At 51.4% G+C, this 14,252-nt stretch overlaps 1 protein-coding gene across 1 annotated transcript in view; it reads right to left on the bottom strand.

Annotated features, from left to right (window-relative positions):
• Window positions 1-13,926, bottom strand: part of LOC119168162 (acetylcholinesterase) — a 327,135-nt gene extending 313,209 nt beyond the window's left edge. The window contains exon 1 of the mRNA XM_037419568.2: window positions 13,658-13,926. Within this exon, the coding sequence (XP_037275465.2) occupies window positions 13,658-13,897 (240 nt within the window). The 5' untranslated portion in view covers window positions 13,898-13,926. The remainder of the gene's footprint in view (window positions 1-13,657) is intronic.
• Window positions 13,927-14,252: the final 326 nt, after the last annotated feature.

Below are 14,252 nucleotides of genomic sequence, written 5' to 3'. Positions count from 1 at the left end.
TACCTTTTGTTACATACGCCTTTATTACCGCGAAATACGAGGTCACGGTTTATACGCTTTTCTTCCTTCTCTATGCTCGTCATCGCCAAAGTTTTCTTGACACCATACTTCCTTTTTCGACGAACGAAAACGCCAGTGTCGCGCAGACTTTCTGTCGCGCCGAAGAAGCTTGCCGACTTGCTCAGCTCCGAACTCTTTCCGCCCACGCGCGCGCGAAAGACCGTTACGACGCAAAACACCCGCCCGTGACTTTCGCTACAGGTGATTTGGTCTGGCTGTGGACGCCCGCTCGAAAGAAGGGACTTTGCCAGATGTTTCTTTCTAAGTACCCAGGACCATTCGTCATTACTCAGTGCCTAAGTGACATCACTTACGCTGTTGCGAAAGTGACAGCTCAGAACCGGCGTTCGCGCAAGACGCAAATTGTGCACATTGCCTGATTGAAGCCCGACAACAACCGATCGCTTCTACTCGCTCGGTGAGCTTCGTCTGGCCCGGAGGGGAATGTAACGCGGACTGGAAGAGCGAGGAAGAAGAAGAGATCGGACGCTCTCGAGCCATGGTGACTCGGCAGTGTCGGTAGAGCGCTGACATCATTTTCAGTGTAAAAAAACCCATCACATCCGTAACAATATTGATTCTGCAGGAAAAGGTTAAGAGTGGCCCTCTTTTTCCTATCTTTAAACCCCCTGCAGTTCCACTGGAAAATATAAAGTTGCTGTTGTTTGGACCCTTTAATATTATGTTTATAACTGCCTGCCATCACGAAATAATTATTGCGGAGGTGTCATTTTTGCCACTACAGCCAGCGTGAGAGCCTGGAGAGGCGTGGGGGACTCAGTTTGGTTTGTTAACGGTTGGGCTATGTTGCTCTCGGATTCAGAATTTGCCAGGTTACGATGAACAATTTTGCGTCAGGGTTGTTCTGTTGTCCTAATGCTAGTTTAGTTGGTCCAATTGGGGTGTGAGCCAATTTTTAATGGTTTGTAGTACACTGGCTGTGAGAATTGGCAAAACGCTCTGCTTGAGGTGTTTCACAGCCGCTTGGGCTGATAGGTTCAGCTGCTGCAGAATAATTTCTTGTACTGTAAGCTTGATTTGTTCTTGGATCATTTTTCTCTGCTCCTCAAGTTTAGTCTCTAGTCTGCTTACTCGACCTCCTATGTCGTTCGAAGCACCTACTACAGCTTTAGACACACTAGTGTTACCCGATACGTCTTACTGAGTGTCCTGTTTATCGCCCGAGCAGTCGGAGGTGTGCATAGCCACCGGTTCCGACGGTGGTGGTGGAGTAGCAGTGTGCGATGCCTTCAGCGCCCGATTTTCGCGTTCCAGAGTTTCAATGCGTTTTTTCATGGCTTCCAATTGTTTTAAAATTTTAAATTGGAGGGGGAGGCAGTGGTGATGGTGGGAGACTGAGAGGAGACCCTTACTCAATTGCTCACCTGTTTGGGCGGATTTGCCAGTGACGGGAAATTGTCGGCGCCGAAGGTAGGCGACCTTGACTTCTGTCTGGCTGGGGCTTTGATCAGCTTGGGCTTGTTACACATGAGCTTCGATTTTTAGTCAGTCTTGAGTGGTGCTGAGGGCTCTTCTTGCTTGTTTTTTAGTCCATGCTGCCGCTGTGGTAGAGCGGGCTTCCATGCCTTGCAGAATTTTTCGACGCACTGCGCAGACCCGGTGAAATAGTTTTACCACATATAAGGCACTCGGGTTTACAGTCGTGCTTCGCTGGGCCCTCCAGAGTGAGTTTCACCTTCGCACCACAGTGAATGCACCGTTCATTATCCGGATTGCGCACGCATCCGGTCTGTGGCCCACTGTTCCACACCGGTAACATGCCGGAACCGTTTTCTTGTAGAAGCGCACTGGTACGTTTTCACGGCAGTAGTGAATGAATCTTGGAACGCGGCGTCCTTTGAAGGTCACCACTGCAACGTTGGATGTTCCGAGTTTACGCACATACAAAATTTCGTCGTCGATCCACTGGAGCTTGCGTCGAAGGGATTCTGAAGTTTTATTGTCGGCGACGGTGACGACACCCTTGCAGGTTTCTTCAGCTGATTTCAAATGTCCTTGAAACGGGACCTGGCGGTCCCCGATCGTCAGCGTGATGTCCCCGATGAGCTTCAAGGCCAGGCTTTCCGTTTTCACACCTACAACAACGATGTCTTGGTCCCACAACGGCCACATGGAGATACCAGCGTTCGTGGTGCTGCTGGTGAAGCATTGCACTGCTGTGCCAATCCCGCCTGGGCCGAACGAAGCGTGCAGATCCATGGTTATTTTTGGTTTAAGCACAATAACCAACTCGTCCGACCAGGTTCAAGGCATGTGTGTTGGCTTCCACGTCGCCAGCTGCCGCCGGGACTCAACGCATGCTGTGGGTGTTGATCCTGTTCAGCGAGCCTGTGGCTGGGCGGTGGCCGTCGAGCCTCGGGGCTTCATTTTAGCGAGCTTCTCTTGCAGTTGGCGAACCAAGATCTAAAGGTATTCGTCTTCACCTGGTATGGGGTCTTCCCGCGTTTCTGCCACTTCGATTTCAACCCACTGTATTGTGTTGGGGTCGTAGCCTGTCTTCGTGGACGCTGCCATGGCTGGGGAGCCCGGACGTAAGCCTCGTCGGCGTTGAGCTCAGCCGGGCTCGGGCATCGCGTGATGTTCAACGTGTCGTAGAATTCCAAAAAATCGGGCCAACCAATACTTCATCATTTATAATGGCTACCTCAAACAATCTTATCATTTGGCAATGGAATTGCCTTAGCTTCCCAAAACGGAAAGACGCCTCACAACACTTACTGCGCTCAAACTCTGAGAACCCTCCTGTCCTCCTCCTTCAGGAGAAGCTCACCTAGCGTTCAGCATTGCGAGGATAACGCGTAGGGTCAATATTTCAGAAGGGTAAACGAGGAATTGCCACTTGTATTGCAGCCCCGCCGCGGTGGTCTAGTGGCTAAGGTACTCGGCTGCTGACCCGCAGGGCGCGGGTTCGAATCCCGGCTGCGGCGGCTGCATTTCCGATGGAGGCGGAAATGTTGTAGGCCCGTGTGCTCAGATTTGGGTGCACGTTAAAGAACCCCAGGTGGTCGAAATTTCCGGAGCCCTCCACTACGGCGTCTCTCATAATCATATAGTGGTTTTGGGACGTTAAACCCCACATATCAATCAATCCACTTGTATTGCAAAATCTTTTTCGTACAATAAGCATGAAGTTCGTCCTGACCTCAAGGTCAAACACATCTTGATAGAACTCATTCCAAACACGCACCTCAAAGAGTCACTCTTTCTTCTTAACGTATACAGCTCACCTACTGACAGCAGACAAGCCTTCATAGCTCTCTTTCAGAAGGCATGCAAGATAGCAGGCGACTACCCGCTATTGATTGCAGTCGATTTTAATGCAGCGCACCCCGATTGGGGTTACGGATACCTCCACTCGAAAAACAAAGTGCTTGCCGCGCGGATAGCACACCACTGTCTCACTCTGCTCAGAGACACCGGGTTCGCTACACGCACGGGTAACTCGTTAACAAAAGATGCTATTCCAGACTTAGCACTAGTGCGAAACATACGCAACTCTACATGAATGAACACGCGGGTCAACCTAGGTAGTGATCACTACATCTGTAGCATCACCATAGCCGCATCCAGTCCACCACCGCGTAAATTCAGGGTAGTCGACTGGGATCATTTTCGCACCCTTAGAAAGCAAGATGTCAACACCTACACCTCTGTTCAAGACCGGTTCGCTCGGTTACAAGAGGATGTAACGAGAGCCACAAAAGAAATAGAAAGCACTCGGGATGTTGAGTGCATGGATAGCCGTCTTGCTCACCTTATCGAGGCGCAACAAGCTCTACAGGCAAAATAAAAAACTGAAAAGCTTAGCCGCCGTCTTCGCAAAAAGATCGCGGAGCTCAACAAGCAAATCGAAGAGCGTAGTCGCACTTTAGCTAGACAGCAATGGGACGAGCTATGCAACTCGGTAGACGCCCAAATGAGTAAAGGTTCCAAATGAAACCTGCCTAAACATTTGTTGGAGGACAAACCCACGAAATCCAATCAGCAACTCACTATAGATCGCTTAACTCAGAAGCTTCGGAAGGAAAATTTTACGGACGGACAGATTACACGCGAGCTCACGTCGCGCTGCCTCTGTACCGAATCGAGCTCAGACACGGATTACCACCACCTCCAATGCACACGGAAGGAGACCCGTTCGTTTCTCCATTCACGAGTGTGGAGGTGTGGGCAGTACTCGCTGAGCTGTATTGTAGATCAGCCCCTGGCCCAGACGGGATCACAAACAAACGACTCAAAAATCAAGCGGACGAGGACATAGACCTCCTCACTAAACACATTAGCGAGGTAAGAGAAATGCGGCGGAATTTCACTCGAGTGGCGCGAAGCCGCCGTCGTGCTGATACCTAAGCCGGGTAAACGCCTTGAGCTTGGCTCACTCAGGCCCATTCCCCTCACCTCGTGCGTGGGCAAGGTGGCTGAGCACGTCATTCTCATACGGCCCACAAAACATGCGGAAGAGAAACACCTCCCCCCTTTTAATCAAATAGGCTTCCGCCCGTCCATGTCGACACAGGAAGTCATGCTTATTCTGAAGCACAAGATCTTAACGGGCCAGTCCAGGGACACCTGGGCTGTGCTTGCACTGGATCTAGAAAAGGCATTCGACAACGTTAAGCACTCGCACATACTACAAGCGATTGCTGACGCTGGACTCGGTAACCGCTTCTATGCATGCGTGTGGTCGTTTCTCAAAGACCGCGAAGCCACCATTAGACTATGCTGTTTGGGTTCCAAGAGGTATGACTTCGGTCCCAGAGGCACGCCGCATGGAGCAGTTATCTCTCCATTTCTCTTTAACTTAGCTTTGAGTGCTCTCTCGAGAGAATTGAGCTCAATCGATGGCCTGGGCCACGCAATCGACGCCTATGATATTACCATGTGGTGGGGGGTGGTAGCGACGCAGCTATCGAGCGCAAAATACAGACGGCGGTGGACAAGGTGCAGGCCTTCCTCCGACAGACGAGCTTACGGCTATCAGCCGTAAAATCTGAACTGTTACTCTACAGGCGGAACTAGGTCCTAACTGGATCCCGAACTCACCCATCTCAATATGCACAGAAGATGGTAAGCAAAAAGCACAAGTCACTTCGGTTCGTATACTAGGAGTGATGGCGCTCGCTCGCTCGACTCCGTGCCGACCGGTTGTGCCCTCGTGATCTCCGATGTCAGCGCAGCACTGGCCGACTGGGCTCGCCCTACGTCATCTCCTGACGCCGACCTCCGACGACCGTGTAGCTATGACTTACTAGACTTGCTTTACGCCACCTCCTGACGCCGTCAAGAGCGCTCGAAAGTAGTGCCCCATCCTCGGACTCCTGCTACCATGTTTCTATCTTTCCTATCTCTCCTATCTCCTCGATATATCGTTGCTCTCTCGCTTACCACCTCATGCCTCTTTCTCTTTCTCTACACCTTTATTCCTATCCTTTTAATCTCTCCTCACTCTCATCTCTTGTGAGCTACTGTTGAGGTGTCGCTCGCTGAAGCAGACAGTTATGTGGCTCACTTTTTTCTTCCCCTCTCTCTCAGAACCACTTTTTGTGTGTGTGATCCTGCAGGAAGAGGGCAGGAGCGGACTTAGCATACAGTGCATAGCCACTAAAGCATACTCCACGTCTAAACTAATCAAGCGCGTTGCCAAGAAACGAGGTGGACGAGCGGAAGAAAATCTACGGCGCCTCTTTCACGCTTTTCTTATGAGCCACATCAATTACGTAGCTGTAGCTCACCCCTTGAAAAAAGGAGATGAGAACAAGCTTATTCTGATAATTGGAAAGAGTATCAAACAGGTACTTGGGCTCCCCATACAAACTAACACACATAAGCTTATGGCGCTAGGCCTTCATAACACTTTCAGTGAGATTGTTGAGGCCAAGAAGCTAGCCCAGATTGCATCACTCTCCTCGACTGAGGCGGTACGTCAACTTCTGGCGTATCTCCAAATAAGCTCTCCAATCATCAATCAAAGAGAGTGTACGCTGCCGTCAAAGCTTCGCGAACGCCTTATCGTTTTCCCGCTCGCACGTAACATGCACCCGCAATACAACCCCGGCCGACGTAAGGCTAGAGCAGCCGCCCTCCTCAAAACGGCTGCAGCAATGTCCGATTTAGTAGCTTACGTGGACGCCGCACAATACGTGTTAATTTCAAGCAGTTCGTAGCAGCCGTTGCGTCGCTACAAAGTGTGATCATACAATAGTCTAAACAGACTCCAAAGCAGCAGCTAGGGCCTTTCGCGCCGGCTTCGTTTGTGAAGAGGCAGCCCGCGTGCTCTCGCGTGCAACGTAGGCCGAAACTAAACACTTGATCTGGTTCCCCGGCCACGTGGGCCAAGATGCTAACCCCCTCATCTCTAACGCCAACGAGCTAGCTCACGCCCAGGCGCGAAACCTTACTCGCCGCGCCAGGAGAGAGGATGGCCCAAGGCCCAAGGGCGAGCCATGGCAGCGGGACCCGCTCCTAACGTACAACGAAATTTGTCAGCACTACCACCTTAAGCGCAGACAGTTTCCTCTACCTCATTCTCATCTAACGAGACCGCAAACTCTCACTTTACGTCTGTTACAAACAGGTCCTTACCATTCACCTATCTCTTATTAACATTTTATTAGTGAAATAAAGCCGGGCTGCCTTTGATGTGGGGTTCCGAGATGCAGCTTGCAACATATGCTGTGGCGATGCCCCATGCTGCGCACGGCTGCAGGATCTCCAGCCACGGAGGAACAATGGACCGCTCTTCTCACAAGTTCGAAAGAGGAAGATCAACTTCGGGCTGTCCGGAGAGCCCATGATCTCGCCGTCGAATTTCATCTCCCGGTCCCGTCGCGGACGCGGCCTGCGGACGAGCCCCATTAGAGGGACTTGTCTTCTCAGGACAAAATTAAGTTCCCTTCAGTCAGTCAGTCACTTTATCAAATCTCGGCTCTGACTGGTTCTTTGGACCACAGCCGGCGTCCACTAGTGCGCCAAACAGGACCACTTTTAGATTGTCCACGCTTTCGTGGTGCAGTTCGGGGGCCGATGCTTCAGCCCTTGGAATGAGCCCAGCGATCGCCTCCCTATTTAACGGGACCTGTGACACTGTCAAGCCTCGGATATCCCACCCCACCACTTGAGATTGAAGTCTGCCCCACGCCCTTATTGCCTGCGATACGGAAAATACAGAGTGTTTATCTCATACCACGAAAAGTGCACCCCCAGCATGACAGGGGCTGGCGCGAATCCCACGTACGATGCTTCAGCCGAATGCTCGAAGACATCCCGGAATCATATTGTTAAGGGAAGGAGACTGACTCAGAGGGGTAGTCACTGATGTATTTACGGCCGGTTAGGCGAGCAGTGCCAGCCACACAGAAGAGCTCACGCCAGTCTATCTGCTTTGTCTTCTTCAGCTCAATGCACTGACACGTAGCATGACCCCCCCCCCCCGGCGGCGGAGGCACCGTCCCGGTGCTTTAAAGGTCGTTATCTGACGCATTATTGTAGGGCTGGATCCGCGAGACTTGTACGATATCACTGGGCCGCATAGTAGATGATGATGAACAGATGGGGCTGATATCGTAGGTGACAGGTGTTACTTGACGCAGTATACGGTAGGGCCCCGTGTAATGAGACAGAAGTTTTTCGGAGAGGCCCAGCCGACGATCAGGCACCAGAGTAAAACGAGGGTACCAGGAGCAAAATCTACGTCTGTATGTTCCGCATCGTACCGACGGCATTGGTTGGTTTGCGACGCCATCAGCCAAGCGTGAGCGAGCTGACGGGCATGATAGGCTCACGCAATCGTGTCGTGGGCATACTCGCTGGTGGACGAGGTGCGAGCTGAGATGACTGTGTCCAGTGGTAAAGTGGGCTCTCTTCCGTACAATAAGTAGTACGGCGAGAAGCCCGCTGTGTCGTGGCGAGATGAATTATACGCGAAAGTTGCGTAGGGTAAGGCAAGGTCCAAGTCTCGGTGGTCGGACGACACGAACATAGCGAGCATATTTGTTAAAGTGCAGTTAAATCGTTCCGTGAGGCCGTTTGTTTGAGGGTGGTAAGCGGTTGTCAGTGTGTGTTGCGTGGAACAAGAACGCAGAATGTCGGCGATGACTTGGGATAGAAATGTACGGCCACGGTTTGTGAGAAGCTGTCTCGGAGCACCGTGAATCAGTATAACGTCCCATAAGAAGAAGTCAGTGACGTCGGTTGCACAGCTGGTCGGTAGAGCTCGCGTAATAGGGTAGCGTGTAGTGTAGTCTGTAATAACGGCTATTCATTTGTTACCCAATGTTGATGTGGGAAAAGGACCAAGCAGGTCTAATACAACACGGTAAAATGGTTCCCCGGGTATGTCAATCGGTTGAAGATGGCCAGCGGGTAGCAGCGATGGTGTTTTACGACATTGGCATAGGTCACACGTGGCAACGTATCGGCGTACCGAACGAGCAAGACCTGGCCAGAAAAAACGGCGCCGGACGCGCTCGTACGTGCGGATACGCCAAGATGTTCAGTCGTGGGAGCGTCGTGAAGTTCGGTAAGAACACAGCCGCGCAAATGATTAGGCACAACAATGAGAAGGTCGGGCCCATCTGGTCGGAAATTGCGACGGTATAGCACACCCTTTTGAATGACAAAGTAGTGGACGGAAGCATCATTTGTGGAGGATTCCATACGGCTGATGATGTCAAGCAGCTCTGAATCACGCTTCTGTTCTTTCCCAATATTAAGGAAGTCGGACACTGACAAGACAGAGTTCTCCGTGGGTTCGTCAGTGTCCTCAGGATCATCGACAGGGTACCGGGAGAGGCAATCAGCGTCATGGTGTAGGTAGCCAGATTTGTAGACCACCGAATAGGAAAACTCTTGCAGGCGCAAAGCCCAGGGACCAAGGCGGCCTGATGGATCTTTCAGAGAGTTGAGCCAACAGAGTGCGTGGTGGTCGGTAACTACCGAAAATGGGCGTCCGTATAGATAAGGGCGAAATTTCGCCACCGCCCATACAAGAGCCAAGCACTCATGCTCTGTTATCATATAGTTACGTTCAGGGGTGGATAGGAGGCGGCTGGCTTATGCAATAACGCAATCATGGCCATGTTGTTTTTGAGCCAGCACTGCACCAATGCCATGCCCACTTGCATCTGTACGGATTTCCGTAGGGGCAGCAGGGTTGAAGTGTGCCAGAATCGGAGGGGTAGTGAGAAGAGCGACGAGAGTCGAGAACGCAGAAGCCTCTTCGGAGTCCCATGAAAACGGGACTTCTTTCTTGAGGAGCTGCGTAAGCGGCCTCGCTATGTGCGCAAAATTTTTCACAAAGCGTCGAAAGTAGGAGCATAGTCCGTTAAAGCTGCGTACATCCTTCGCAGATCGTGGTACAGGAAAGTTTTTGACGGCGCTGGTTTTTACCGGGTCTAGTTGTACACCTTTGGCGTCTACTAAATGGCCAAGCACTGTGATTTGATGGCGTACAAAGTGACATTTGGACACGTTTGGCTGCTGGCCAGTGTGACGGAAGATTCCCAGGATGGCTGAGAGGCGGTCTATGTGAGTTTCAAATGTTGGTGAAAAGATGATGACGTCGTCCAAGTAGCACAAACAGGTGGACCATTTGAATCCTGTGAGCAGGGAGTCCATCATTCGTTCGAAGGTGGCTGGAGCGTTACAAAGGCAGAAGGGCATGACCTTGAACTGATATAGGCCATCGGAGGTGATGAATGCCGTCTTTTCACGGTCCATTTCATCTACCTTTATCTGCCAGTAGGCGGAGGGAAGGTTTATGGAGGAAAAATAGTGGGACCCATAGAGGCAATGAAACGCATCATCTATTCGTGGCAGAGGATAGACGTCTTTTTTGGTAATTTTGTTTAGGTGTCGATAATCCACGCAGAAACGCCATGCACCACCTTTCTTGCGGACTAGCACTACAGGAGAAGCCCAAGGACTGCAGGATGGCTCAATGATGTCCTTGGCGAGCATTTTGTCGACCTCACTTTGGATGATGTGACGCTGGGCCGCCGACACCCGATATGAACGCCTATGAATAGGATGCTCATTACCAGTGTTTATGCGGGGGCTCACATCGGTAGCTTTCTCCAACAGATAGCCGCCGATGTCAAAAACGTTGATGCAGGACAGCAGAACCCGGTGTAGCTCATCAGTCTGCTGCGGCGTTAAGTTGGAAGCGATCGTCGAAGTAATAGCGCTGTCGGAGCAAGTGGCAGATTGATGTTGAGCGTGGGGGTCAGAAGGGGCGGCCATCGCGAAAACATCTACCCCATTGTCTTGTAAGGTGCAGAGCAACGCCAAAGAGATCCCATGTGGCAAAACTTGAGGTGGCAAGCTAAAGTTGACAACTGGGAGGCACGTAGAATTTCCTGCGACGGACAGAATGGTGTGCGGTAATGTAATGCCACGGCTTAAGAGGACATCGGTGATAGGTGTCAGAACATAGTCACAGTCGGGAACTGGTGGTATTGAGACGAGCTCTATGTAGGTCAGTGCCTGTGGAGGGAGGCGCGCGTGTCCCACTGTGCAGAGGCGACTCGGCCGTTGTGTAAGAGGTTCTGTTGCGGGCAAGTGTAGACGGAGCGTACTGGTCGAACAGTCTATGAGGGTGGAATGCGCGGACAGGAAGTCGAGGTCTAAGATTACATCGTGGGGGCATTTATCAAGGACAGTGAAAAGAACAACTGTGTGTCGATCTGCAATCACACGAGCGTAGCACATTCCAACGATAGATGCTAATCCACCATCGGCAACACGGACAAACTGAGTGGTCGCAGGTGTGAGAACCTTCTTGGTCTTGCGGCGAAAATCACTCTTCATCACGGAAAGTTGGGCGCCGGTGTCGACAATAGCGGTGACATATACGCCGTCTACTGGTACGTCTATGAGGTTCCGTTTTTGTCGATATCGTCAAAAGAGGGTTTTTGGTCAGTCCGAGCGATGCAGCGCCACCTCCGGGGGCTGCAACGCTTAGGTTTCCATCGGGGAACCTCGTGGGAAGGCGGAGAAGATGGTCGGCGGGGCTGTCGAGAACGAGACTGGCGACGTTGGGGGATAGAGAGCGAGAGTAGCGGTGTTCAGAAGCAGGTTCCTAGGCAAAACGGTTGCGGCTGGTCTCATGGCGATAGGCAGGACGTGCATAGAAGGGACGAGAGGACGGTTGTGTAAGAGGACCCCAGCGACTTCTGCAATGGCGAGAAATGTGCCCCATTCTGTGACACGAGAAACATATCGGCTTGTCATCGTGTGTTCGCCATGCGGACGGATTACGGAACGTTGAGGGAGAGCCGGTTGGGAAGGGACGTGCAGGCATGTACCGGGCCGGTAGTCGGTGCGGGGAGGCAATGAGATAGAGTGAATTCCCAAGCTGGCGATTTCCGGCCAGACGACTCCTTGAATGAGAGGCAACGTAATTGGCGGAGAGGGCTCGGCTCGGGGACATTGGTCTCACCTTAGCTGGAGCAGCCGCTTCAAGCTCCCGCCTGACGAATCGCGTCAAGTTGTCACAGGTGTCTGGTGAATGATATGTATCGAGACACGAGGATGTCGCAGTGGTGTTCGGGAGGCGCTGGAACTGATAGAAGATGCGTCTCCTTTTAGCTTGTAGGAACCGGCGGCATTCTTGAATGATCGCATCAACAGATGACACATTGTTGAATACCAACAAGTTGAACGCATCGTCGGCGATACCCTTTAAAATATGCGCAACTTTTTCAGGTTCAGACATATTTTCGTCAGCTTGGCGGCATAGTGAAAGGACAGCCTGAATATAACCGATGTAGGGCTCCGTGGAAGATTGTGCGCGAGTCGACAACTCATTATTCGCAGCTTCACGACGACCGGAGATGTTGCCAAAAAGCTCACGGATCTTTGCCTTGAAGCTGTCCCAGCTTGTTATGTCATTCTCGTGGTTATCAAACCACACACGAGGGGTTCCGTCGAGATAAAAAATGACGTTTGCGAGCATAAGAGTGGGATCCCACCTGTAAGTGGGCCCTGACGCATTCGTAGAGGCGTAGTCACTGGTCGACGTCGGAACCCTCGCTGCCCGAGAACACTCCGGGGTCTTTGAGCGCGAGAATCGTCACGAAAGTTGTTGCGGGCGCTGAGTTGACAGGTCGGGCAGCAGGGGGAACGACCGGAGAGGATGTATTCGAGTCAGGAGTGGTCATGTTGTAAGCCGCGAGGGAGCGTGCGCTTCGGAGTTATGTGGCGAGGACGGGGATCGCACAACTCCACCATATATGTTACGGGAAGGAGACTGACTCAGAGGGGTAGTCACCGATGTATTTACAGCCGGTTAGGCGAGCAGCGCCAGCCACACAGATTAGCTCACGCCAGTGTATCTGCTTTGTCTTCTTCAGCTCCATGCGCTGGCACGTAGCAATATACTCTTTACCAGGACACAACCAGAATTTGCGAAGGTTAGACCTTGGTAGTGCTAGATGGCACCGATTCCCTGCAGGACTCAGCTGCAATGCATGGGATGCATGCCGTTCACGATGAAATTCTTGGAGTCGTTCTGGTGATATGATACGCCATTCATGTTCGCAGTGAGGGGTACACATTGACAGACTCGCCACAAGCATGTCGGGCCTTCGTATCATGACATGGCATCCCGAGAGCAGCCCACCAAATTCTGAATTAAATTCTACTAACTGAGCCAACAGTACTCTTCACATCCACTTACTCTGGACTTCTCGTCATGCCACTCGGCCGGGGAATGGACGCGCACACGCTGTTGCCCTCGAAATTTCCCTCCCGGCGGACCGACAAAGCAAGGCGATCATTTCTGAGGGAGGTGGGGGGATTTTCTTTTCACTTACAACGACATTCTTCGTAGGAACGTCTGTCACACTCACAGCGCCCACCACCACCCTTCTCGCGAGAGGAGGCAGTGGCATTACGCCAGCTACAGAAAAAAACATTCCCCGAATTGGTATCTCTTCAAAAATTCTACCCGCAGTGCTATGAAGACTATTGCCCCTGCTGTGGAAACTCGCCCACGACCTTTTATGCCTCTATCGAGCGCACTGCGAACATCTATCCTCCCTTACCCGTTTTCCTTTACCCTTTACGTAACGAGGAGCTGAGGTGCGATGTTGTCCGTGATGGACCTCCCGAGGTTTTCCGAGCTATGATACAGTGTGCCCAACTCGTCGCTGGAGTCATCCTAGGGACCCCGGACTGGGGGTTCCTCCCACGCTTTTTTCTTCATGCCTTTACGAATAAAGACGTTTTTCCTTTCTCTTCGTTAAAGCAAAAATGTCTCTATTAGCTATACGTTGGTGGTACTGCGTTCAGCGGACTGATTTATGACAAGGTTCTAAATCAGCACGCTGATTGAGACTGATGTATTGTGTAATGGCACGTATAGAGTGATGAGGTGCATGTGTACAGTAGATTTACATTGATGCGCTTTTGCGGGAATAAACTTAGTTGCAAGTTGACGCTTTCCTTTCGCCTGCTCATTCGCGGTGATTTGCGTCATCTGAATTTCACGCAACATGCACCTACTACTCAAAAATAATTTTTTTCTGAAGATACTTTATGGCCGTAAAGGTATACGGTAGTGAGCGAGTGAGCACACCTGTGGGCAAGCGGTGCGTCCGTCGGTCGCATCCAGAGTAGCCTCCCAGGGAAGCGCTGGTTCAGGTGGCCGGAAACGCCGTCCGCCGATGGGAGGCCGGGCGTACGGTATGCCCCGATACTCCTCCACCACGGTGTGCAGAACACGCAGCTTCTTGCCACGGACGATGCCCAAGCTGGTGCGTCGTTCGGCAGTGTGCGCCACCTTCAATAGCAGCAGCAGCAGTAGCAACAGACGCATCTCCCTGAAGACAAGCCAATAGCCTCTGGTTTCCAAGTGCCTATAGCGGGAAAAAAATGCCACTGCACGAAATACATTTCTCACGGGAACGTCTTTTTAAACCACCAATGCAAAATTAAGGTAGTTCTTTGTTGTACCACTGCACTTAGTGAGCTTCATATAAAATCCTTAGGGGGAATCGTACTTAAAATTTATGGGTAATACATGTAGTGATTGTAGGTTAGAAAAATCGACAACTGTTACCACCTGGAACATCAATCGAGATGACTGATTTGGTAGATAGATTACTCGTCACATTGACTCAAACCAATCCTGTCTTTTTTTCGTCAGATCTGGGCTCTTGTTTTTATTGCTT

The sequence above is a fragment of the Rhipicephalus microplus genome, unplaced genomic scaffold, assembly GCF_043290135.1.
Source record: "Rhipicephalus microplus isolate Deutch F79 unplaced genomic scaffold, USDA_Rmic scaffold_12, whole genome shotgun sequence".
In the NCBI taxonomy this organism is placed as follows: Eukaryota; Metazoa; Arthropoda; class Arachnida; order Ixodida; family Ixodidae; genus Rhipicephalus; species Rhipicephalus microplus.
The sequence above is the reverse complement of the archived record's forward strand: the minus strand, read 5'-3'. Positions and strand labels throughout refer to the sequence as shown.